The sequence below is a fragment of the Scheffersomyces stipitis genome, chromosome 7 (genome assembly GCF_000209165.1).
Source record: "Scheffersomyces stipitis CBS 6054 chromosome 7, complete sequence".
Taxonomy (NCBI): Eukaryota; Fungi; Ascomycota; class Pichiomycetes; order Serinales; family Debaryomycetaceae; genus Scheffersomyces; species Scheffersomyces stipitis.
Genome location: NC_009047.1, coordinates 234,531 through 260,680, shown reverse-complemented (window position 1 = coordinate 260,680; position 26,150 = coordinate 234,531). Strand labels below are relative to the sequence as shown.

Genomic DNA, 26,150 nt, shown 5'->3' with positions numbered 1-26,150 from the left:
CGGCTGTACATAAGATGAAGATTCATCAGATGGACGTCTCGACGGCCTTCCTAAATGGGAAGATTGACACAGAACTCTACATTAAGCAGCCTAAAGGTTTCATGGATGAACAATATCCACATATGGTTTGTAAGTTGAACAAATCACTCTACGGTCTAAAACAAGCTCCATTGATCTGGAACTCGACTATTAATAAATTCTTGGAGAATAACGGCTTTATTCGATCAAAATCCGAGTTCGGGATCTACAGAAGAAATAATGTGATTCTTGGCCTTTACGTTGATGACCTACTTATTGCGAGTCCTCGAGAAAATGAAATCTACGAGGCCAAGAAACTTCTCCTGAACAAGTTCAAGATGAAGGATCTTGGATTGGCACGCAAATTCCTAGGAATCAACATAGAACAGGGCCCTGAAGGGATCACAGCAAATCTTTCTGACTACATCAAGAAAACGTTGGAGGAACTAAATCTTGAAGAGCTCAACAGCGTGAAAAGTCCTATTATTCAGGGACAGCATCTAAACCAGAAATCCAAACCCTGCGATGCAACAATTTACAGAAGCATAGTAGGAAAGCTTCTTTATGCTAGCAATACCATACGAGGTGATATTGCTTATATTGTTGGAATGTTAAGTCGGTACTTCAACGAACCAACAGAGGTAACTCTAACTGCCGCCAAACATGTTCTCCGCTATCTAAAAGGAACACAGAAACTCGGTCAGCACTACACAAACATAAACGATCTACAAGTGTTTGTTGACTCAGACTGGGGAAGTGATAGCAGTGACAGGAAATCAATCAGTGGGTATGCCATCAAGTATGGGGGAAGCCTAATCTCTTGGAAATCCAAGAAACAAACCACCACAGCATTGTCAACCACTGAAGCTGAGTACATGGCCCTCGCAACCGTTATAAAAGAAGTTATCTGGCTAATAACATTCTTCAGAGAACTTCGAATCCCAATATCACTACCAATAATGATTTGGGAAGATAACACCTCGTGTATCAAACTCAGCGAACATCCTGTACACCACGAACGTACGAAACACATAGATATTCGCTATCACTTTATCCGTGACAAAATCATAGACAATATTGTCAAACTTCGCCAAATCAAATCTGCCGACAACGTTGCAGATATGTTTACAAAAGGACTAACTCCAGGAACCTTCCAACACTTAATCCAACTATCAGGAATGCAACTAACCCAATAAAATGACCATTGGATTAAGGGGGGATGTTGAATATGTTGAATATGCTGATATCAAACCTAAAAGCATATTCTATATTCTATTTTTAATCCAATGCGTAAACTTTATGAATGCAGGATTTGCAGCCATTCAGACATAATTGTGCACAGTAATGTGATAAGATAACATCTACCAATGAGAATCAATTATGTCCGACTAACCTGAAATTCTGGTCATGTCGTTTCATTTCCTCCTGATGAGGGGTCAGCCTGTGATTGTATTTGGCATCTATATAAGGGGGTCTTACTCCCCCTTCTCCTTTCTAACTTTCTATAACTTTTCTTCTTCTATATGGAAATTATCTATCTTAAATAAGTTAATCAATATACTGTCCTACATTATGAACAATCCGATTCAATCTACTGAGCTTCCAAAGCAAACAGTTCAACAGATCGAACGCTCTGCGGTTCCATTCTGATAAGAATTGTGAGCAACCGTACGCTGATGTGCTATACCTTCCTGTTCAAGGAAGCTCCTGAGACTATGGTTGACAAATTCACCCCCATTATCTGTACGAAGGGCACCAACACGATATCCACCACGAGTAGAGAAAAATGAGTGTAATAGCCGAATATGGATAATAATCTGGTGGGCCGCATCCGACTTCCTAACGATTGGGAACACCCACTTAAACTTGCTATAATCATCCACAAGCACACAGAAATAACTTTCAGAAGAGATTCCTGGCGTATTATGAGGGCCGGAGACATCCGAGTGAAGGATTTGTAAAGGAGTTGTTGTATCCGATTTATGGGAAACCTTCGGGATACTACGTGTCTTCTTATATTCCAGACAGCTGGCACAACTCTTCGTTACATCACCAATTTTCTCAATTTCAGCAAGCGAGTAATTGTCACGAAGAACTTGCTGTTCAATAGCCTGATGCGGATGACCAAGACGGTTATGAAGAACAGATAAGACGGAGACTAAAGGTGGTATAGGTTTCATATCGAGGACGGAAAGGCCAAGATCGTCCCTATATACACCAAAACGACCAATCCGTGGATGATAGATTCCGTCTACTTTGGTGGTAAGGGGCGAACCAGAGACACGAACAGCAGCATGCACGGAGATAAGATTCTTAGTGCATTCTGGAACATAGCATACTTCCTGAAGGACTATAGTCTCATCAGCAGACCTAAACCTGATAGACCCTCTACCTAAGACAGGAAGACGAACTCCGCCAGCACAAGAAACAAAACTACCGGACTCCGGTTTAAAATTCCAAAACAAGGACCGATCATGACAAATGTGAATCGAAGCACCAGAGTCAAAGATGAACTCCAGTGAATGAGATGTCGTGGTTCCGGTGGTTGTAGTAAGTACAAACGCACTTTCGTTAACAGCAACATTGGCTTATTTATGTTGTTGTCTCACACTCACATGCTCCATGTGATTCTTGTTCAATATCTCATGGATCCTATTCTCTGCATCACGTTCATCTCATAGCTGTGGGGTTGAGACCTTTCTCCACATCTGTTTCCATATGTCCGTGTGGGGTTCTCCTATCATCTCTGTATACCTGCCACTGTGTTTTCTATTACTACCATATCCTTATCATGAATATTTTGATTGGCTCTCACAAGAGTTGCAGCCAAATCTATTAGATTATTAATATCCGGTATCTACGATATTTTCTAGATCATGCATATTTATGCATTATCAAACTTTATCTAATACCGGATTTCGACACCTGACAGTACTCAGAATCTTCTCACCCTGGCTGTTACTACTACTGGTGACAAACTTGTTATCTCTCATGATGACATTGTTCACCCTAAGTATGGCCAACTTGCTACCAGAGACCTGAGAAATCTTTACTTGCTGTGTCTCGAAATTGTCAGCCCCTCGACTGTCTCGCGGGCTAACCACTCTGCCTACTCGGCCACTGCTCCTGTTTCTGCCTCTGCTCTTGTCCATGCTCGCCTTGGCCACCCTTCTCCGACTGTCGTTCGTCTGGCCTTGAAATATCCGAACATGCCTCGCACGGCTGTTCACGACTCGATTTCATGTGAAGCATGTCTTAGCTCCAAGAGCACTCGGGTGATTCCCAAAACGACCACCGGCCCAGTCACATTTGCTCCCTTGCAACTTCTTCACTGTGATTTGTCCGGTCCTCATGCCGGTGGTCCCTCCTCGTTGTTTTATTTTTGTATTCTACTTGACGACTTTACTCGCTTCAAAGCTGTTGGCCCTATCCTCAAGAAATCGGATGCTGCGGACTTCATTATCAAAGTTATTAAGGCATGGACAAACCACTTCTCCAGTCGTGGTGGCTACCGTGTCTGTAACTTTCGTTCTGACAATGGAGGTGAGTTCGTCAATCTGACGCTTACTTCTTTCTTTGCGGCAGAAGGTAGCCAGACCCAGCTCACTGTGCCTGGTAACTCACATCAAAATGGACGTGCTGAAAGAGCGATTCGCTCCGTTCTTGATAAAACGCGTACCATGATTACTGCGAGCTCTCTTCCTTCGCCCCTCTACCCGCATGCACTCCAACATGCTGCATTTCTCCTAAACCGGCTACCAACACCTGTTCTCCAAAATCGCCCGCCATTTGAACTCTGGCATGGCGCGAGGCCTATCTTATCTCAACTTAAAGTGTTTGGGTGTGCTGCCTTTGTGAATGTTCCACCTAATCACCGTCAACTGAAGTTGGTCGCTCGTGCAATCAAGGGTGTTTATCTTGGATCTGATCCGTTTCGGAAAGCTCATCTTGTTTATGATCTCGCTACCAGACAAGTGATTACCTCTTCTCATGTTCGGTTCCAGGAAAATGTCTTTCTTTTTGCAAGACCTCTGACGTCTACTGTCGTGTCGGCTACCTCCATTGGTGGTGGTGGTAGTGGTGGTGGAAGTTTTCCTTCTATTCTGGCACCCGCTCCAGGCCTCACTCAGGGTCCTCGTGTGTCTCTGCCCCCATCTCCCTCGCCTCCATCCACGCCATCTGACAGTACTGTTGCTCAATCGCCAGGTTCATCTGCCGCTCTGTCGTCTGCTTCGGCACCGGTCTCTCCTGCTGCATCTACTACTCCTCTGTCGCAGCCTCCGTCGACTCCTACACCGGTGCCTTCTCCTATTCTGGTACCTTCTCCTACTCCGGCGCCTACTTCTGCTCCGGTACCTTCTGATACTCTGGTACCTTCTACTTCTGCGGCCCTAACCGCACCATCCCGTGCCGTTGTTCTGGCTCAGAGGTCCGATCTGCCTCCCTCTGATTCCTACGAGCTGTCCGACGACTCCTATACAGCTCCTGCTTCTCGTGAGGTACCAACTCTCACTGCTTCTCGTGAGGTACCAACTCTTACTGCTCCTCGTAAGGTACCCTCCCTTCCTTCAACTCGTAAGGTGCCATCTCTTCCAGCACCTCGTACGGTACCTTCACTTCCAGCACCTCGTACAGTACCCTCCCTTCTTCCTGTTCCTCGCAATAGACTATCTGCTCCTACTGCTCCTCTCGGTCTTCCTCATCCTGCGGTTGAGGCTCCACCCACTATCCCTGGATCTTCATCGGCCATACCCATGGAAATAGACTCTACGTATACTGAGCCTGAGTCTATGTCTGAAGATGGCTATGGCATGGAGGTGGTCTCTGATCAGGAATTCTTCGATGCTCCTGAGCAATACGGTACTCATCCCCGTTCGTCACCTTTGATCTCCACGCGCTCCTCTATGGATGTTCTGCTGGATCAGGAAGAATACCCAGATCCGTCAACCTATATGGACATCGTGGTGATGGATTCGGATGATTTTTCTTCTTATCACGACTCGGAAATGGAGGATGCCTCCGACATGGATCCCCTTCCGCTTATTCGTCCTACTTCTAATATGGAAATGGAGGACGCCTCCGACACGGTGTCCTCCACTCCTCACCTCCTCCTCTACCCCTGTCTCAGACATTTCATCGTTCATAGCTTCTATCCATGTCCCAGTATCTTGGCTTCCGACAGCTTCGCTATAGCTATTGGGAGTCTTGGGGCTACCTAAAACACTTGTAGTAGCAGTGAACGCATGCTTTGAATTTCCACATTTCTTCGTCTGACATCTGGTAATCTTCATCATTTGGATCATCATTTAAAGACTCCGGAGAACCTCCTTCGTAGTCACTTATGTATTCAATTCTAACCCTCTTGTGAGCCACAGCATCGTCATAAGAGGGAACTGTTGTAAATTTATGTTTAGTGACTTTGCTCACTAAGCATAAACTTACTTTTTCCTGATTCCTTATTGGTGTATCATAAGTTCTTCCCGATGCATGTGTTGAATATGCTAATATTGAACCTAAAGGCATATTCTATATGTTCAATCCAATGCGTAAATTTTATAAGTGCAGGATTTGCAGCCATTTAGACATAATAGTCGCCACACATTAAGATGATAAGTTAACATTTACCAATGAGAAACAATTAAGATCAACTAATCTGAAATTCTGCTGATCTAGTTTCATTTGATCCTGATGTGGGTCAGCCTGTGTTGGATTGGAATCTATTTAAGTGGTCTTACTTCCCCTTCTCTTTTCTAATTTTCTTCAACTTTTCTTCTTATATATGGAAAATATCTTTCCTAAATAACTTAATCAATTGCTATTCTACATTATGAATACAAAATAGTGAGATTCCAAAGCAATCAGTTCAACAGTTATGAACAACTATCAGTTCAACAGTTATGAACAACTATACGTGAATTGGCGCGTCATTTCTTGCGAGGAACATTCAATTAAAAAAAAAACTACAAACCAGGCAAATGCATGAAAAAGGATTAAGCTTACCTAAAAATATGAGCCTGTTGTACATTTATATGAGTCAAAGATGGATTTTGGATGTGCCCTCGTAGTTAACGATGCTCATTTAGATTGATTATTTTGCTCATGCATTTTTTCTACAGGGTAATTCTTTTTTAAAGGGAGGTTAATCTTTTGGAATCGACTCAACCTACTATTAAAAATTCAATTTCTAAATTTCAATTTACATATGTAAAGGGTAAAAACAATGTACTAAAGTATTGTATGTAAAAAGGAAATAGTAACTTTTCTAAGTTTGTTCAAGGTAAGATATCAAGAGTACTGAAAGTATTTAAAATTACTCATTGTCGCTGTCATCATCCCTATAGCCATGCTTTCTGATTTCTCCAAGTCTCTTCCGAGCAGCGTTCAACTTGTTTTCCAATTTCAAGATTTCTACTTGCTGTTCCATTTCAATGGTCTTACCTTCATAAGGAGTAAGCTTGCTGAGATCAACATCGTGTTGGCTGCTTTCTTCAACTTCCAATAAGGCCTGTACTTTAGAAACTAAAGACTTACATGCAGTTGAAACTTTACTGGATGCAACCTCAAGATTCTCTTGAGTTTTAGAAGTGAAATTAGCTTTGACACGGGATGCAGCAACCAATTGAGCAGTAGAAGCAGCAACCTCATTGGAAGCCACGATCAATTGTTCATGAGAGTTAGACTCCAGCAATACACCGTCAGCCGTCTGAATCAAGACATTTGTTGCTCCAGCTACTGCCTTTGATGCACTAATTAAGCCTTCCGTCCACCTGCTGTTCTTCTTGTAAAACTCAATTCTCGATTGAGAACCTCTTCCCTTGTTAACAATTTCTCGTTGAGATTCAGTTGCTGCTGAAATCAAGAGAGTCACAGCTAGCGTAACTGCCTTGGCTGCAGAAAGTAAAGCCTCATGAACTTCTAAATTACCACCATGGATATTTGGGTTCTGCAACAACTTATCCAAGAATTTGGAAGCAGAGTCAACTGTTTGAGCAGTGTGTTCCATTTCGTTATTGAGTAAGTCTTCCAAATTACCCAGTCTCAGGATTCCTCTGTTAGAACTCAAGCTTTCAACAAATTGGACTATAGCCTGAAGATCATTTTGTAAGGTCAAATTTGAATCAATAACGCTGTCAATCCGATCTTCATCATCGCTGAAAGTGTTCAAACGGTCAGATTTCAATTCTCGAAAATATTTCTCAGTACTGGACAAAGTATTAGAGACCAATGATAGAAGATTATCTTCTTCCAGCTTTTGTATCAGTTTTGTAATACCCTTAGAATTCAACATCAAGTCATTCACCGACGCAGTCAATTCAGAACTGGACAAAATAATTTCCGAATAAGTGTTATCATTATCATCGTATGCTTGCTTTCCTTCAGCAATAAAGCTGTTGAAAGTGGTTGCAAAATCATTTGCAGTGTCTTGACAAAGCTCAACAATAGAAAGGAGATATTCAGGTGTAGAATTCAAATTGCCTGCTTGCATTGGTGAAGAAAGTTCATGCTTGATATCTTGAACTCTTTTAATATTGTTTTCCAAGAAAATGTCAATCAAATTCCGGAGTTTATCGATATTCTTCAACAAAATATGATCAATCTCGGCATTGACGACGTCTTCGTTGTCATTTTTTGAGATTGATAACTCTTCAAGTGCATACTTCAATGATTCTTGAGCAATTTCTAACTCTATATCTTTTTCTTTCAATCGGTCTTGCAATTCAAATGAATCACCTGCATCCTTCAATCTCAAATCCTTTTGTGCTAATTCTCTTCTTAACAGATTCATTTCAGTTTCGTGTTTAGAGATTATGTTTGATAGGTTCAACGACTGTAATTTTCCGGATTCACTAGCTTGACTGTTCAATTCTCTAAGTTCAGCATTCAAATTTTCGATTTCTTGATCTTTGCTAGCCCTAACTCTATCTAAGTCCATGCGAGCTCTATCACGTTCACGAATCAAATCAGCCAACTCAACAGTTTTTGCTTTCAAGTCTTTTTCGAATTTTTCCTTTTTCAAAATTGATTCCTGAGCACTATTGATCTTTTGTTGAATTTTCTTAAATTTGGATAACAAATTCAAATGCTCTTGACGCAACTGGGAATACAATTTTGCCAAGGACTCATACTTTTTGGTCCAATTTAGGATTTGGTCTTCCAAGTTCTTGATCTGTTCGTCTTTTGATGCAATCTGTTGTGTTGCCGTGTTGTTAAAATTCATTAACTCAGTTTCCAAATTCTTAACTCGTGCATCATATTGCTGCAACAACAGCTGGTCATTATCATACTGATTCTTGAACATCAACAAATCATGTTCAAGTTCAGATACTCGAGTCTGCTGTTGTTGGCTTTGTTGTTGTTGCAACGCCTGCTGTTCCTGAACAAATCGTTTCTCTTGTTCACGTTGCTGCTCTTCGAAGAGACGCTGTTGCAACTGTTGCTGTTCAAGTTGTTGTAGACGCTGCATTTCCAAATCACGTTGAATTCTTTCTTGCTCCTGTTGTTGTTGGAATAAGATTCCAGTTTGCTGGTTAAAAAGCTGATCTACTGCTGGTGGAGGATTTGGTGGGGCTTCAAAATTTGAGGTTGGCTGAGACGAAATTTGAGGTGTGTTTTCAGTGCTTACAGACCTTGGTCTTGAAATTGGTGTTCCCTCATCTGTCACTTGCAAGTTAGGTGGGTTGTTTGATAACCGTGGAATCGTGATCAAACTGGTCAAAAATTTGATAGCATGACAATCTGTATAAAAGTCTCTAAGAACAAAATGTTGCGAATCGAATCTCTCGAAGAGCATCTTCAATGCTTCATCATCACCCAATTGCTGGTACATGGCTCTCAACATGGAGGTACAAAATTTGTAAATACCATAAGATTCCGAAATCAAAGGAACCAATGCACTTACCTTGCACAAATTGTTTGGGGTTTGGTTAATAGTGGCAAAAATCAACTTCTGCAAATCGTTGATCAGATCCTGTAAGTCCATCAATTGGAAAATAGACTCAAATCCTTCGTTGGGATCATTAACAGCTCTCAACGAAATATACTCTTCATATTCAAAAATCCCATTGAAGCCGGGGTTGTTACGATGGAAATCCAATTTTTGGAGTATGAATCTATCGTACTGATTGATCAATCTCCCATAAGCTGTTCCATGGGATGGAAATACCGAGGACAAGGAAGAAAGAAAGTCCCTGTTACGATAGGCGTCTTTCAAAGTATTTGGATGGCCCTCCTGTAAAACTTTGTGAATCATTATCAATGCCTTGAATAATTGAACTTCGTCACTTTGCAATGGCTGAATCTTTACAGCATTCCAGAATGCCCTTGAGTTCTTGTGGTCCCAAGTGTAGACAATACAAGCTCTGACATGCTTTCTTTTTGGAGGAACTTCATCATTGTTGCACGCCTTCTTGACGCTATTCTGCAAGTCAACTTCAGCACGACTCATGTCTTATCCTATTGTCATGTATTGAATGAGTGCAATTGATTCACTTGGTACAGCCTTTTTTTGAATTAGGGGTGAAGCGGATCCTGAAGTCGACACCAAAGTACAGTAATTATGCAGGACCTTACAAAACTTAGCATAGATGCACTACAATTCATAGAGAGAGAGTGACATGAAAAATTCTATATAAGACTATTCAGATACAGTGAGGTATAAATATTTCCGGATCGACCATCTGTATCATACATAACGTGTTTACTAACTTCAATTGAGGTAAGGATAGACTATCTAATGAAAATTGGACCTTGATTCTAAGACTGAATACATCCCGTTTTCGTTTGCTGAGAAGTCGAATAAACCGAATGGTGACTTTTCGACTTCTTTAGCATTGCTAATATTCAAGCTATCTAACTTCAAGAACGAGGACCTTTATACTCTCTACTATCTCTATTATACTGAAGGTCCACCTAAAAGGGAATAATGGTTTCAACATTTGAAGTAAAGAGAGCCTTTACTAATGATTAGTTTCTTGATGTTGAACGAATCCAGAGAATGATTTACAACATCCATAGAGTCCAGAAAAACCGAAACTGGATAGCGACATAGTTGATCTTTCCCATTTCTCTCAGCAAGTAAACAATGCTAATGAATAAAAACTCTTGATTTCGAGCAAGTGCAAGGTAGACTGTAACACTCCAATCGACGAAGAAAGATCCATTCGAAGAGTTTTGACCGAAGCACCTTCGCAAGAACGAGAAATGCCTTGAACCGCTAGTCAATAACGATACGCCTGCGTTGGCTCTATCGTAGTATTTGCGACAACTACAGTTATCACATACTCGTACTAGCAGCGCATCTCCAATATAGAAATTGTATTTGATGAGAAATCATATTCGGAAATCTAATCATATTAGCGCCTCGAGCCAACATTCTGTTTCTAGGGTTCAAATTATCATCACGTGACCAGAATTGGCGAAGTATATAGTTTTTGTTCTATTATGTCCATACAAATTTTAATCGTAATACCTAATTGAATTATACATACATTAAAACGTTCTGAATATGTACATAGTAAAATTTAACAGCAGGATGAAAGAAGAATTCAGATTGGCATACTCTTAGCAATTAGGATATTCTGAATTTCCATGTAGATCAATCTCTTTGAAGCTAATCTTCTCTTATTTCTTGCAAATCAATTTCTTCTGTATCGAGTCTTGCCAAAATCGAAAGGCAAATACTTGTACTTGATCATATGCTGAATTTGTTTTCTCATTGTCAATGTGAATAAAATAATGAAATACATCAACAAAATGGGCCAGAATACGGGAATATCGAATATACTCCAAAAGGAAAGAAACAAAGCAAGAACTGTAGCTCTTGTACCGTTATACCAAAACTTAAACTCTGGTAATCTTCTTATAAAAGGTCTGAACTCTTCATCCTCTTGGGTAGGTTCGTCTTCTATAACTCCTTCTTCGATGGACTCATTTCTAAGCTCTTGCTCTAAAGAAGGATCAAATTTCGGAGTCAAAAACGCCAAAAACAAGTTCAAAAGATAAATACCTAAAGCATAGCAAATGATATACCATCCTTGAGAAACAAATATCCGCAACAAGAACAACGAAAGCAAAATGGCTGTTCCTATCCATCTATTGGTTGTATGTGGCACAGCTTGATCCAAGAACTTTTGGTACGTTACTTCAACTTTCACAAACTGTTGATAGGCTGGATTCTCCTGAATCCAGCTCGCAGAGAAGTCGATTGCCATGATTGCTATCTCAAACCTTGCCTTATTTGTCGAGCAAATTCTTGATTGAAATGAGACATTGAACACATTGCATTCATTTTTTCTTTTCAAATTTGTTCAACGCGTATACATTGGTAGATTGTCACACAAAAACAAACGAGTGCCACTACAAAATTCAGTTCAGTTACGATCATTGCGCTATATACAAGTATGGTTCACTATAACTATTTTCTGAAAGCGAATACTTCCCTGGGTCTACCTACTATTCTAGTTGATCTGGCAGCTTCGTCAAATATTTTTTGGATAATCACACCTTCAGGAGGATTCTTAACATCAGTGATCTCAATGACCGAATCAGGAACCGAAAATGGAACAACGGAAGGAGTGTATTTGGTTCTAAGTTGATACCTTTGCAAAAGATCAAATACACCTGGTGTACAAATTAATGACTCAACTTCCTTTCTTTCTTTGACCGAGAGAACTCTGTTTGAATAAGTCGAATGCAAAGTCTTAGAAATTCTTTGTCTTTCAGATTGTCTCTCTTCTTCGGCAATATAAGCAATTAATGATCCATCTACGTCAACAGTAACCTGGCTGTCAAGACTTGAGAAAAATTTCTCGAAGTAGGCCTTCTTGGACAAAAATTCATCGGCTGAAATTTCTGCTCTTCGTTCTGTAAGCTTGAGATCATGAATAAAATTATATGTTGCTTGAATCTTCGCATCTTCGACGGGCTTCCCAATCTTAACTAATTGGAAGATATCATAAAATCTTGTCAATGCAACCTTCAAATCTTCTTGATTTAAGACTAATTTGAATTTATTTCTTAATGCGTCTTCAAATTCGGAAGTAATTCTGCTTTTGAGTTCATTCTCAGCTTTCAAGGCTTCCTCTAACTTCGGTTGATAAGTGTATTCCTTTCTTGACATGTGATCCTCTTCCTTCTTAGCTTCAGAAGGTTCGGTTAGCAATTCGTACCCAAACCTTCTTACCCGAGGTGAGAAATGAGGCGTTGGTAAGTTTAAGTCCTTCTTGAGAGAGACGCCGACATATTTTCTTAATGGATGAAAAGGATCGTGGTAAAAACGAACGTATCCCGGTTCTACAGCGTATATCGTGTGGTCAATTCCAATTTTCACATTTTCACCGGGATGTATCTTACTACCTCTCTGTCTCATAATAATTTGTCCAGGCTTAACGAAGTTACCTTCATGAGCCTTTGGACCCAAGCGTCTACCAGCCGAATCATTTTTATTCGTTTTGGATCCCGAAACTTTTTTAGTGGCATTACGAACTTGGTTAACAGCACCAAGAGAAGTGACTTGCAAATTGCTTATATTGGGGTAACATGATATACCCACCTTTCTAAAAAGGGACATTGTATTCGTGGTTCACTTGGATCTACAGTTGATATCAAGCTAGATTTTTCAATTCTCTAAAGAAAAAAAGTTCGTTCTCAACTTTAGCATGATGAAAAATTTTGCGTAAATTCTAGTACAGTCAATGTGTTCAAAAATTGTGACTGGCACAAACATCGCAATGGATTTGGCCCTAGCATAGACCAGCAGAATACTTAAATATATGAATTTTCTTGTCTATTACAGTCACTCTTAATATCAACCTATCTATTTATAATTATTTTAAAGCAAACTATTCTAGAGCGAAGCATCTCTCAATACTGACAGCATTATTGCCCCACCAGTTGGGCATTGAAACAGTTTTTGCAGCCGAAAAAAAGATGAAGATTAATAAAATAGCCAAGTTGTACCCAGTGTCACAGGCAGCTGCCAACAAGTAATTGTATCTCTTCCATAAATTATGTCTGTACCGGAATGCCCAGAACATGGTGATTGTACCTCCAATGAATTGGGACAAATAGCCAGTAGATACATTACCAAAGAAGATGCTCAAAGTCGAGAAGAAAACAGTGGTATTCCAAAGTCTGAACTTCAACTTGGAGTTTGGAAAAAGTTTGTGCAATGCAAAAAATACACATGGTGCACCAGCTCCCATAAGAAAAGCATAAGGTAACATTGGATAGTTAGAAAATAATCTCTTAGGTCCCAAAATCACGTATTGAACTGCGTTGGTCTGGTATGAGACAATAGATTGTCCAGTCCATTGATGTAATGGGTCAACTTTGGTCCCATCAAGATAGTCTCTCTTGGAACTTAAGACCCATCTCAATGCAGCATAATTTATAGGAACACCAATCAATTCTCCGAATATTTGTGAGAAAAACACTGCTTTAGGTGGTAAGTGCATGTAATGGGCAATCTTTTGATCCTGCAAAATGTATTGAGCTCTATACCAAGCATCACCTGCAATTGCGCCGTAGGTGACGGCCCCAGCTGGATGCCTCACTGAAGAATTCTGAACCATGTATCCGTATAGGAGTTCGTTAAATGTACCTATTGCAAGTTGGAAATTGGAAAGAGCATACAACCAAGCCAAAGGAGTAACAATAATGGAACCAAATCCCAACCCAACTAATAAACACCACCACGGCATGAAGAGTTGACCAGTAGCAAAAATAACAAGTAATGTTATGAAAGATGCCAAAAATAGCACAACATACCAGTATAACGGAACTTCGTTGTATTTTGATTGTAGTTTATTCAATCTGTCGGTATACTGTAAGTTAATAGAAAGTGCACCCTTATTTGATTTTCGGTCTTTGAAAGAAGCAATTAATTTCTTGAAAGAGTTTCCAAGAGTATCGTAGCCGAATACCACTACCCATATAATACCACTAATGTATGAAGCATAATCAAAAAACATGTTCCATGCTCTCTGAGCACCAATGTGAACTTTTCCAAGCTCTGCATAGGCGGTCTCGTTTAATCTGAAATCAGCTGTCAAGAGCTGACTCGTTGGATAAGAAGTACCATTAGACATAAAAAGACTATTTGACATTAATCCATACTTGAAATTTGAAAGATTTCCCCACTTTGCAGCAGGAATTAAAATCCAAGCTCCAACAACAAAAGCAAGGAATTGGATAACTTGAATCCAATAGGGTGATAACATGATGGAAGAAGTAATATTGGACCAATCCAAAGTCAAATTAAGGAACCCCATTCCACCGAGTCCAGATCCAATAAAATTTGCCGTTTTATTTCTTGGTGCTACCCAACATAAAAAGGCTAGCGAAGAGGTCATTGGGAAAATGAACTCCGGAAAGAATTCCCAGACAGTTACCCCAATTAGCACAGCAAAGAATACCTTCATTTGTTTGGAACCTAATTTCGAATCTGCATCAGATCTCTTCTGCGTTTGAAATAAAGTAGTTTGCATAAGTGCTTGAGGCCACACAAACTGAGGATCGTACAACAAGAAATTTCTCGCAATTGCAGCATATGAATAACCAACAAAGACAATTGCCCACATGTAGAAAAGTGCAACTGCTGCATTGACCTTCTCACCATAGTAAATTTCAGCTAACGAGAGAGCACTTGTACCTTGGTTTCCAGTAGCACCACTGCTTGCTGTGATTGTTACCATTGCTGTTTCTTTAATAGACCAAGGACCTGGGTTTAAGTTGAAACTAAACCTGCCAATTTTAACCTTTTTGTGGGGAAGAACTCTTGCTAACCACTTTCCTACCCAATGTGAAGCAATTTGAACAAAAAAAATGGAGTAGGCAGCTGAAGTTGTACGATATGAATTCATGGTAGAGATGAAGGCACCTGGTATGATAAAAATGAAAGAAAGCAAGAAGTAACGAAACGTCATAACCGGAGTAGATGGATCATCTTCCAAAGGAACAATTTCTCTAACGACCTTTGGAAGCTCTGCTACATCTGCATCAAGTTCGTTTTCGGAATCGCTACTTTCTTCATGAACATTCTCAATGTCAACTACTTTCTCGTCAGCAATGTCTGGCAAATAAGTCTCCTTTTCGATACTTGTTTTAGAGAAGGATCCCTTCTCCCTGGAACTACTCATTGTTATTAGCTAATCCTAGCCATATAACTTTTTTGGGCAGCTAGGTGTTCATTTTTAAATATAATTCAATATTTGGAGCCGTTCCATGCTTGGCATTCTGGAGCAGCCATTCTTCGTATATTTTTATATTGGTTGCAATTGAAAGCAAAAACTGGACAATAATGCCGCTAATTGCAATTCCACGTGAAGTGTTTCTATCTAGTACACATTACATCCTCATTAGCTACGTGTATATTGTGAATTCATGTCAATTGGGTGAATGGGTTGATTCCCGGAAATCTCATTCGGCTGTCTGAAATTTGCCGCAATGACAGGATTTTTCTCTCTTGACAGTATATGCGGCTCGAAATTACTAGGCGTTTGATTTATTTTTTTCAGGGTGCATCTGAGAAGCTTCATCAGCTATTGTTCTTCCTGTGTTACCTCCGACCATATTAGTAAGTTGCATTATTCAGTTGCTGTAGAAGATGGCTCAGGTTGTACAGGATGCTGATGTGGCGCAAATATTTGGATGAGGCTAATGTAACCTCTTGGTGCCTCCATGTACTCGCTCCCAGGTACGGTCTATGGAACTCATGTTCCGACTAAAAACTGTGGCTGGGATCCCTCAGTTAATGGGCTTTGAATTAGGATTACTCGACACGAGAGCTACAGTAAATCACAAAGTAGGATATTTTATTCTTTTCATTTGTCTGATTTTTAGAGGTTGACTAAGCAAAATTTTCTAATACTTGCAAAGCAAATAAATGGTCCTCTTCTTGAGCCAAGCCACTAATTGTCAAGGTACCAACTACACTGTCAAGATTTTTTATTCTAATGGGAACACAACCACCGTGAGTTGCAAATTCAAGTGAGGAAATCAAAAATGCCTCCTCGATAGGCTTCTTCTTGATTCTGAGCTTTTGACCAACGAAGAAACTGGACTTTCCAAACCTGTTAACCACGTTAACCTTTCTCTCCACCCATTTGTCGTTATCGACGGTAGCTCCGGCACCTGTTGAAGTGTGAAATAATACTTGTCCAGACGCTAATTGAATATCGATTACGATTGCTTTGTTGGGGAACTTTACAAGAGATTGTTCCCTAGCATAGCTTCCAATTTTCCAAGCTATTTCGGTATTAAACTCAGGCAAAGTAATCTTGCTACCTTCTAATTCGTCAAGTTGTTCTAAAGTGTAACTGTAGATTTCGTGTGGCATTTTATCAAAGCTGATATCTTATTCTCTTTTGTTTTAAACCCCCCTTCGAATATTCGCTGGTATATATATAGGAAAAATCGACAGGATTATCATTATTCCGCGAAAGTGGAGGAGCCGGAAAATTGGGGGAAGCAGGTTACCCCCCACGAATAGGGAAGACCTTCCTCGCCGCGCAATTTTGAAACCTAATCAACCCTGAAAAATACATCTGGCTATTGCATTAAGCCTCGATTCAATGATTTCAAACTATTATTTACTATGCCTATCAATGCTATAAATAATGGGCTCACCAAACTGTATTCTCCCACTTCACAAGTTCCATTGACTGTTGATGAACATCTTTTTGAGCTTTCTTTCTCATGTAAAAGATCGGACAATCATTGTTCGAACACAAAACTTCTTGGTGCAAGGACCCTTGACACCTTTGACATTCAGTCCACAATCTGGAAAATTTGTTCTCCAAATAGTTCATTTGGGACAACGCATTTCCGTACAAAGTTGGACCCTTTCCTTCTCTTATACAGTTTGGGCATAATGCGCCATGGTTGTCTGATCTGAGAGGTGTTTTGCAATTGACGCAGACCTCCGACTTTTTTGCAAATCTCATCAATGCACCAGTTTTCGGAGCAGACATCTTAATCGTTCTGGTGTGAGATCCCGCTAATAATTCTTTAGTCTTAGCATCCCCTAAAATTGGATTAAAAATTCTCTCAAGAGGCTTGGTTAACTGATTGTCCAAGTAGTACTTCACATCAATCGGTAACGAATTCTCCAAAACGTATAATGGATCTTCAGATTTTTCGTAGTTTTTGTCGCTTCCTGAGCCCTTAATAATAACATATGCAACTCTATCACCAAGAGTTGGTGCTGAACCTGCATCTCTCTTCTTCATTCTTTCTGCTAATTCAACATGTGCCTGTTTTGCAGCATAGTCATGTTTGGCATATGCTTTGGTAATAACCAATTGAGACAAATCTACTCTATTCTGCAATAAGTCGGCAATAGTTTGTTTAACAAAACGTTGGGCTTTCTCCACGTCTCTGTCTTCTAAAATGAATTCTAATACCTTAGTGATAACATTTTGAACAAGTCTGCAATTATCTCTTCTGACTGTTTCTATACCTTTGGTATCCATCTTATCAAATTTATCAGGGCGCGTCCAATATAAACCAGCGTATCTCTTCTTGTTAATCAACAAATAAGGAAAGTAGACCTTCTCGAATTCCAATTTGATGGGCTTCTTGAATTTAGTAGAAACGTAGTTAGCGGCTTCTTCACCCAACTTCATGCATGTTTCTAAATCCTGGTAACCAAATTTCACCATAACAGAATCGGTATCACCGTAAATGACTTGCGCATCATATGGGTAACCATTCTTCTTGGAATAAAATTCCTGAACTTCATTTTTTGTTTTCTCTATCATTTCTCTTCCAAAGGCTGTGACTGAAGAAGAAATCGCTAAACAAGGTAATTTACCTATAGTTGCGCCCGTAAAACCGTAGACAGAATTGGCTGAAATTTTAAGAGCCAATTGTCTACCATTGAGTACATCTCTTTTAAATGGGTCGGTTTCTTTCTTGAGATCAGCCTTCGCTTTCTTTCTGGCAGTTAACAATTCATTTAAAATAGTTGGCAAAATACCCTGTTTCTTATGATCCTTGACGAAGTAATCTCCGTTTGGAGTTCGTGTATAGTCATCTTCGGTTAAATTAAATGCTTTGATAGTTTGAATGTTCAATAAGGTAGTGTAGCACAAATTGTGTGCCATCATTATAGAAGGATACAACGAACTGAAATCAAGAGTAGCTATGGGAACGTCATAGTAGCCCCTACTGGGCTCGATAACTGTTGCGCCTTCGTATTCTTCATTGGTTCCTTCACTTTTCATATTAGGGATGACGATGTCTTCCTCCAAGCACTTCCTAAAAAGTTGAGATATGACTTTAATCTGCTGGCCTCTTGCAAGCAAATAGGAAAAGGGTACTCCTGTAACTCTAGCCATTTCGGTATAGTTGACAAGACACATCAACTTGTCTAACAACCTTAAAGGCAAGTAAGCATCCTTCAAACAATAAACAGCCAAACGCCTTCTTGTTTCACTGGTACCATTCTGAAGGTCGGTAATAATCGAGTGTTGAACATCCTCTTTCTGCTCGCCAAGGAAATGTGCAGAAACAGAATTTAAGGTGTACGATCTCAATTTGTATTCACGCTGAATGAATTGCAATAAATCCAATTGCATTCTTCCATCGATATTAACAACTTTGTTCTCTCTTGTACCGTATGCTCGAGAACTGAAGACGGAATCTTTAGCCTCCTGCTTCAGATTTTTCAACCTGCTAAAGAAAGGAAAGTTTCTCAAGCCTAGCGCTTTTGCCCTATCCAAGAGATATGGAATATCGAAATTGGCGGTATTATAACCAATAATGACATCAGCATCGACCAGTACAACAAAATCTTTCCAATTCATTAGCATGTCTTCTTCTTTCTCGTGTTCAAAGATTTGGGAACCGATTATAGGAGAACAGGTATTCACGGTGAAAACATTTCTTACAAATGGTCTAGATTCACCATGTTTCAGAACAACGTTTGCAATCTGGATAACAGGATCATGTTCAGCTTCCGGAAAAATACCTTTTCTACCTGCGCACTCAATATCAAATGAAAGGATTCTAAGTGGAGCCATTTTCAACCACTCCCCTTCTGAAGGGTGTGAAATCAAGTCCTTGTAATTGATCGAGCATTCGATTTGACAGGTGGAAACCTTGTCGTTGCTGTGTACCAACGAAAATTTACCTTTTGGTAATGTAACCCAGGACATACCAGTCACCTTACAGTCGATCATTAGTCTCAAAAGGTAGTTAATGTTATCGTACGAAACATTTTGAGGAGGGAAGAGGTTTTCAAATCTAATTTCGCCTCTCTCAAAAGCTGACCTCAACTTGGTAATATTTTTGGTGTTGTTAATAAAAAATTTGAAGAAAGGAGTCTTAACACTTTTATTGTAGCCCCAAATTGACTCTTTCAAGGCTAATTCTATGTTTTCAACTCCTTCGTAGTTTGCTCTGAGGTAGCTAGAAAATTGATCGAGGTGTTGGTCTTTATAAAATCCTTTTGGAACGGGGACATAGAAATAGTGAACAAATCCAGTAACGTTGCACAACACTGAATGGCCCTCTTCCGTGATGCCAAAATATCTAGCTATAGTGTAATCTCCTATTTGAAATTCTTCTGCATCCAATTGCTGAAACGAAACATCATCAATAGTTGGGTCAAATGTTTCAGGCAAAGGAGGCCTTCCCCATTTCTGATCCTCTTCGTGTTCGATCTCTTTCGCTGATTGTGTCATATCCAATAACTCTCTTTCGAACTCCGAAGGTTCTTCCCCACCATTTGGACGCCTTACCTTCTTTAGTAATTGCTGTTGGGACGTAGTGAGCTCCACCTGGGAGGATGAGATTGACTGCGAAGCAACGGGTAGTGAATGTGCCTGCTCTTGATGAAATTCATTATACGGCCTTTTCGGTTGTGACATTTTTGACGCTACAAACAGAAAAGAAAATGGTCATGATGACTACATCTCAATTTCTTACTATAGAAGAGACGCGTATATAAAAAAGATTTAGATGGAGACAATGTCACGTGTTCCTGCTTATATTTTCGCAACTAATGGTAAGTTAATTTTCGATTACTTCATTTTCGAGAGACATCTTTATGTATATGAAACTACTCTACCATAAACAGTCAATTGGAAGTACATAACGTCTTACCATCCTCTAAATGGAACCCAAACATCCACAACTACGTCGCCCGAATCGACTATGAAGAACCAAGGATTAGAAGCTGCTGTAATACAAGAGTGCTGTGGAACAATCCTGATTTGAGTTCCAATTGGAATGAACTTTGTAGCATGATGTTCATCAAAGGGTACGAGGATACCGTGCTCTTGGCTTAATCTTCCGACTATCCAATTGTTGTACTCGGCAGGTTCAATCACCTTTCCATATCCAATGATTGGCCCCGACTCACGAGATAAAGCTACCACTCCAGCATTTATTAACTGTTCACCCGGAGTCTTCTCACCTCTCTTTGGATACGTAGATATAACATGGGCAATAACCGAAAGTGAAATGTTTTCTTCTCTTATGCAGCCTGTTGCAAGCTGTTGTAAATCGCAGCAACAATAGTTTCCCGCATGTAATTCTAATGTACCCTGCAAACTATTGGGACCCAACGCTGATTCCAATTCTTCGATTGTAAGTATTTCCGAAGCATGAGAAGTTGGTGTAGCACCAACTGAGAGCCTCAAATGTAAACTTGGGTCAATACTTTTGGCAGCGATTGCAGCATGGTTTGCTTGGACAATCTCTTCAAGCAATAGTTCCTTTGCTGAATCCTCTGTTGTTGAAGAATAAGAATGACCAGCATGGCAGTAGAATCCATACAACTCAATATTTTTCCTTGATGTGGCATCCGTAAGGATATGCTGAAGTGTTTCACCAAGATTATGGCTTTCATTCGTTAATCCTGCTCTATGGGTACCCATGTCAATCTTGATGAATACCGACCATCTTTTAGAATGAGGATGAGCTTCACTCCACTCAGATAAGATATCTAATTGTTCCCTATGATCAATTAATAACCTCAAGTGTGGTATCTTAGTAGCAAATTCGGCCAATTCGGCCACCCTGGGTTTTACTACTGGTAGGCTATAGAGAAAATCTGTTACGGATAAGCCTTCATTGACAAGGGGAAGCAAGTTCCAAGCCTCCATCATAGTTGAAACAATAATCTTATCTGACTTCCTTCTACCTGAACCCAATTGTAGTCTCGCTCCTTCAAGTGTTTTGTGGGTCTTAATATGCGGTCTAAAATCTACTTTTAATCTTTCGGCGTTGGCAAGCATCTTTTCGCAATTCTCTTGGAAGACAGCTCGGTCGATAACAACAGATGGAGTGGGCAATTCATTAAGCTTTTTATTTTTGTATGCCCTTAGTAGAGCTTCCTTGTCTGGAAGGGCAACAAATTGAAAGGGATACATATCTACTTCTTGTTGAAGAAACAATGATACAATTTCCAATTATTAATGATCAAAAAGTGGTTGCATCTTTATTGTGGAGAAGTTCTTTTTTGCCCGAAGCCACGACTATAAATATAGTGAAGCTACTACATATAAGTACATGATACATATCCATTTACATGATTATCTATTTAGTGTACAAACTGTGTGGTTTCCACAACCCTTGCATCAAGAGTCTATTGTAGAAAAATACTGTAGAACGTAGTAGAAACTACTCAAGAGTCTCAATCTTCAGCAGGAAGTACTCTCCGTCCTTTCCATCCTCCTTAGATTGCGCTTTTGGTATTTGACTCTCTGTAACTGATCTAGAATTCATGGAAAGTTGTCCTGGTCTCGATTTGGCTATGAAGTCGTTCGAATTTGCTTTTTTTATTGATGGGCTCTCACCATACAGATCTGAACCAGAAAATGGAGGAGTTGAACGCGATGAATTGCTTCCATTTGTCATTGCATTGACTAGTGTTGGACTGGAAATATTTGATAATAAATTTGGATGCTCTCCGCTCTTAATTGATCCCTTCTTCAAATTTTTAGCAAATTCTGATGTTCTATTGCTATTATTCTGCTTTGATAATTCTTTCAACTGGTTGATATTATGAATACATTTGTTTATAGTCTGCATTAACAACTTGGGCTTCAAAGGTTTGGAAACATAGTCATCCATTCCCTTAGCTAGCGACTTTTCTCGATCACCTAACATCGCATGGGCAGTTAAAGCAATAATTGGGGTTCTGAAACTCAAAGAATCGATTGGATTGGACTTCTTTTCCCATTGTCTAATCTTTTCTGTAGCTTCGAAACCTCCCATAACAGGCATTTGTACATCCATAAGAACAACATCGTATTTCTTCTTTCTGATAGCTTCGTATGCCTCTAACCCATTTTCAACAACTTCTACTTGGTGACCTTGCTTCTCCAAAATTCTCACAGCTAATTTCTGATTGACAAGGTTATCTTCTGCCAACAATATCTTATAGCTCACTGACTCATCTGAGTTTTGAGCAATTGATCTTGATTCTAATGCAGGTATAATTGCGCTTGCTAAGTCTGTTATCGTACAAGGGGTATTGCCGTAAGAAGAAATACCCAAATCGATGCAAACTCTCATATTCAATTCTGGGATAGAATGATGGAGCAATACCAAAGGAATGTACTTAACTTCAGGTAACAATCTCAAGTTCTTCGCAATATCGATCGAATCAATCATAATGATATCGTACTTAACTGGGTCGGTTAAACTAGCATCTCTTATATCTCTGACAATCACGGGATTTAATCCAAGCTCAATAATTCCGTTTCTGATGTCTTCCAATTCTGCGTCAGTATGCTCAGTAGATACAAATAAGATATAGTGAGAACTGAATGGTAACAATTGTTCTGTCTGTCTTGTATATCTTATATTCGATGGAGAAACGGATACGGTGAAGTAAAAGTTAGAGCCAGAACCGTATTCTGAAGTAACCCAGATTTCACCACCCATTAAATGGATTAATTGTTTAGAAATTGATAACCCCAAACCAGTACCACCAAATTTTCTAGTTGTAGAACCATCAGCTTGACAGAAAGTATCGAAAATCAAACCCAATTTATCTTTCTCAATACCAATGCCAGTATCGCTCACACAGACTTCAAGCAACAACTTCTCAGAATCGTCAGTAAACTTGCTAGATTTCTTTACACTGACACTCACTTTACCCTGCTTAGTAAACTTGATAGCATTTCCTGCCAAATTCAAAATGACTTGTCTCAATCTGAAAGAATCTCCAATCAAGTTATCCGGGAATGAGGAGTCACACTGATAGGTCAAATCAAGAGATTTCTCAATCGCCTTAACTGCTAGTGTTTTTAATGCACCAAAGACTGTTCCACGTAACGAAAAATCAATCTGTTCAACTGTCATTCTGTTAGCTTCAATCTTCGAAATATCCAAAATATCATCAATAATGGTCAAAAGAGAGTTGGCTAAATTGTGGACAATCGATAACATTTCACGTTGATATTGAGTCAATTCAGTATCCAATGATAATTGTGTCATACCAATTATACCATTCAAAGGGGTTCTAATTTCATGCGACATATTCGCCAAGAATTCCGACTTGGCGCTGTTAGCCAATTCGGCCGCTTCTCTAGCAGCAGTATTCCTCTGAATAGATTCTCTCAAATTCAACACCATCTGGTTAATCTTGGTCTTCAAGGCATCCATTTCACCACTGGCTTCAACAGTAATAAACCTAGTGAAATCACCATCTGTTGCTGCAGCAGTAATCTGAGCAAAGGCTCTGACCTGTGAGGTCAAATTGGAAGCCATAGTATTGACATTAGAAGTGATTTCTTTCCATAAACCATCGACGTCACTGACTTGAGCCTGAATTCCTAACTTACCATTAATACCGACATCCCGAGCAACCTTGGAAACTTCCGATGCGAAAAGTTGTAAAGAATCCACCATCTTGTTGATGGTATTCTTCAATTGCAAGATTTCACCCTGAGCGTGCACATCAATTTTCTGAGACAAGTCGCCATGCGCGACGGCAGTTGTAACAGTAGCAATGGATCTCACTTGGTTGGTCAAATTTGTAGCCATCAAATTGACATTTTCTGTGACTGCTTTCCATGCGCCCTCGACATCTTGGACATTTGCTTGACCACCCAAAATACCCAAGGTACCGACTTCTCTTGATAACGTAGTAACTTCCAATGCAAAATTCTGTAATCGATCCACCATTTGATTGATAGTCAATTTTAAATTAAGAATTTCTCCTTTACAGTCTGCCGTCACTTTCTTAGATAGATCACCTTTGGCTACCGCAGTTGTAACGTTCGCAATATTTCTGACTTGTGTCGTTAAATTAAGAGCCATAGCGTTTACATTATCAGTTAATTCCTTCCAGATACCTTCAACATTTTCGATCAAAGCCTGACCACCCAATATACCCAAAACACCCACATCACGGGCTACCTTAGACACTTCAAACGCAAATGTTCTCAACTGATCTACCATGGTGTTTATAGTCATTTGCAATTGTAAAATTTCACCTTGAGCATGTACATTAATCTTTCTCGACAAGTCACCTCTAGCGACAGCCCGAGTAACATCAGCAATTTCTCTAACTTGGTTTGTCAAATTGAGAGCCATAATATTGACATTATCCGTCAACGATCTCCAGATACCTACTGACCCTTCGTTCTTTGCCTGTCCACCCAATTCACCATTGGCAACTTCTGTTGCAACTTTAGTGACTTCGTTAGCGAAAGCTTGTAACTGGTCCATCATGGTATTGATTGTAATCTTGACTTTCAAAATCTCCGGATCTGATTCCACCGTATGAATCTCTACCTTCTTGGACAAGTCACCCATGGCGACAGAGATAACCACGGTACCGATCTCACTTAAAGCTTGTTTGAAAGCCTTGTTTGCAGTCTTAGAGGTGGCCAACTCATTGGTGACATTCGCGATGACCAGGTCTTGTTGTTTGATATGGCTGATGATATCGTATCGTATTTGTTCGTAATTCTGTTGGAACAGTTCGGGGTCCTCGAGGAGGGCCAAGATACGCGAAGAATCCATACTAGTTCCGTTTTGTTCTGGACCTTGTTCGGCGACAGCAGAGTCTACTGTCTTCTGTTTCTTGATTGCGGGTGGAATTTTGGAAATACGTTTACAGGGGTACTGGGGCGAGAAGTGAAATAAACTGGATAATCAGTTGTAATGACTGGAGCGTAGAAAAGACACAATAACGGTTACGGGGACTACCACCAATATTGTCTGGAAAGAACTGACTACCGTCTAGAGGAGATAGCGAATTGTTTTTTCTGTACGACGAGGAAAATATTATGTGCGTAGCTAGAAATAGAAACAGATACATGTAAGTTGCCCCTTGACATAAACTTTAAAAAGATAGAAAAATAAATATGCTGCTCCTGATCATGTGCTCTGAACCACAGATCATTGGGAAATGGCTTGTCTACATGGCACAAAGTTATAGTTGTTAAAGCTCTATAATATCACATTCACTTCCAAAACAATGGCCTAAGTTGTTTGTACACATTTTATTGATTGTTTGTAAGACAACTATTCGTCTTTTAGAGGAGAACGATGCTGGTTGTATGTAAATTAATCAAAAATGGCTACTATTGACGAGCTCCAGCAAATTCTGGAAACTAATGATCTTCGATACTACAAAAAGCATGTGTTGCGGTCTTCAACGATGCTTACCAACTGCAACCCCCTATTATGAACCATATTGACCTGCAACCACTACCATCACTACTCTACTTCATTGTTTCATCATGCAAATTCCAATGACGTCACAGAAATTAATCAAAATATGCATTCTATAAAGCATCAAAATATGCATTCTATCAAGCAAAATGTATTTTATCACGATATTGGGTAGAACTCCGAAGATAATGGGGGGTAACTGTAGTCAAAGCCAGCCGATATAAGCAATTACTACCTTCGTACGATCTTGTCTTCTTCTACAGACTCTGTACCTGCATGAAATTTATTCTAGTTGATATTGTCTAGCTAGCTGTAGTAATCCCGCTCTAAGGTGTTCGCTTCTACAATTTTTACAACATAAATGGAGTCAACCTGCAATTCGTTCCAAGGATATTGAGTAATGGAGGATGAAAGCATCTATCAGTCGTTTTAATTTGTTCCAGAAGAATATGATATTTTGTTACTGCAAACTTGGAGCAAATTCTTACTGAAAT

The 26,150-nt window shown here is 39.7% G+C and overlaps 9 protein-coding genes across 9 annotated transcripts; 1 reads left to right on the top strand and 8 right to left on the bottom strand. All coding sequences in view use genetic code 12, as the record gives it.

Moving 5' to 3' along the window:
• Window positions 1-2,545: 2,545 nt before the first annotated feature.
• Window positions 2,546-5,237, top strand: POL5.2 (RNA-directed DNA polymerase Tps5.2; the record flags this gene model as incomplete). The annotated part of the gene is made up of 2 exons (XM_001386220.1): window positions 2,546-2,568; window positions 2,951-5,237. 2 exons carry the CDS (start codon window positions 2,546-2,548, stop codon window positions 5,235-5,237), a joined length of 2,310 nt encoding a protein of 769 aa, XP_001386257.2.
• Window positions 5,238-6,328: 1,091 nt separating this feature from the next.
• On the bottom strand, window positions 6,329-9,464 carry PICST_85048 (structural constituent of cytoskeleton; the record flags this gene model as incomplete). The annotated part of the gene is made up of 1 exon (XM_001386033.1): window positions 6,329-9,464. Exon 1 carries the CDS (start codon window positions 9,461-9,463, stop codon window positions 6,329-6,331), a length of 3,135 nt encoding a protein of 1,044 aa, XP_001386070.2. The 5' UTR covers window position 9,464.
• A 1,188-nt stretch (window positions 9,465-10,652) lies between these two features.
• PICST_36928 (predicted protein) lies at window positions 10,653-11,228 on the bottom strand (the record flags this gene model as incomplete). The annotated part of the gene is made up of 1 exon (XM_001386032.1): window positions 10,653-11,228. The coding sequence occupies one exon, from the start codon at window positions 11,226-11,228 to the stop codon at window positions 10,653-10,655; it is 576 nt and encodes a 191-aa protein (XP_001386069.1).
• A 203-nt stretch (window positions 11,229-11,431) lies between these two features.
• On the bottom strand, window positions 11,432-12,586 carry MRP7 (mitochondrial large ribosomal subunit; the record flags this gene model as incomplete). Its single annotated transcript, XM_001386031.1, has 1 exon — window positions 11,432-12,586. One exon carries the CDS (start codon window positions 12,584-12,586, stop codon window positions 11,432-11,434), a length of 1,155 nt encoding a protein of 384 aa, XP_001386068.1.
• Window positions 12,587-12,857: 271 nt separating this feature from the next.
• On the bottom strand, window positions 12,858-15,155 carry PICST_33298 (oligopeptide transporter protein; the record flags this gene model as incomplete). The annotated part of the gene is made up of 1 exon (XM_001386030.1): window positions 12,858-15,155. One exon carries the CDS (start codon window positions 15,153-15,155, stop codon window positions 12,858-12,860), a length of 2,298 nt encoding a protein of 765 aa, XP_001386067.1.
• A 660-nt stretch (window positions 15,156-15,815) lies between these two features.
• Window positions 15,816-16,354, bottom strand: PICST_66044 (predicted protein; the record flags this gene model as incomplete). The annotated part of the gene is made up of 1 exon (XM_001386029.1): window positions 15,816-16,354. The coding sequence occupies one exon, from the start codon at window positions 16,352-16,354 to the stop codon at window positions 15,866-15,868; it is 489 nt and encodes a 162-aa protein (XP_001386066.1). The 3' UTR covers window positions 15,816-15,865.
• A 286-nt stretch (window positions 16,355-16,640) lies between these two features.
• On the bottom strand, window positions 16,641-19,889 carry DPOD (DNA polymerase delta catalytic subunit (DNA polymerase III); the record flags this gene model as incomplete). The annotated part of the gene is made up of 2 exons (XM_001386028.1): window positions 16,641-19,793; window positions 19,830-19,889. 2 exons carry the CDS (start codon window positions 19,887-19,889, stop codon window positions 16,641-16,643), a joined length of 3,213 nt encoding a protein of 1,070 aa, XP_001386065.2.
• Window positions 19,890-20,120: 231 nt separating this feature from the next.
• On the bottom strand, window positions 20,121-21,395 carry PICST_63574 (predicted protein; the record flags this gene model as incomplete). The annotated part of the gene is made up of 1 exon (XM_001386027.1): window positions 20,121-21,395. The coding sequence occupies one exon, from the start codon at window positions 21,393-21,395 to the stop codon at window positions 20,121-20,123; it is 1,275 nt and encodes a 424-aa protein (XP_001386064.1).
• Window positions 21,396-21,532: 137 nt separating this feature from the next.
• Window positions 21,533-25,070, bottom strand: NIK1 (histidine kinase osmosensor). Its single transcript, XM_001386026.1, has one exon. The coding sequence runs from the start codon at window positions 25,000-25,002 to the stop codon at window positions 21,646-21,648; it is 3,357 nt and encodes a 1,118-aa protein (XP_001386063.2). The 5' UTR covers window positions 25,003-25,070; the 3' UTR covers window positions 21,533-21,645.
• Window positions 25,071-26,150: the final 1,080 nt, after the last annotated feature.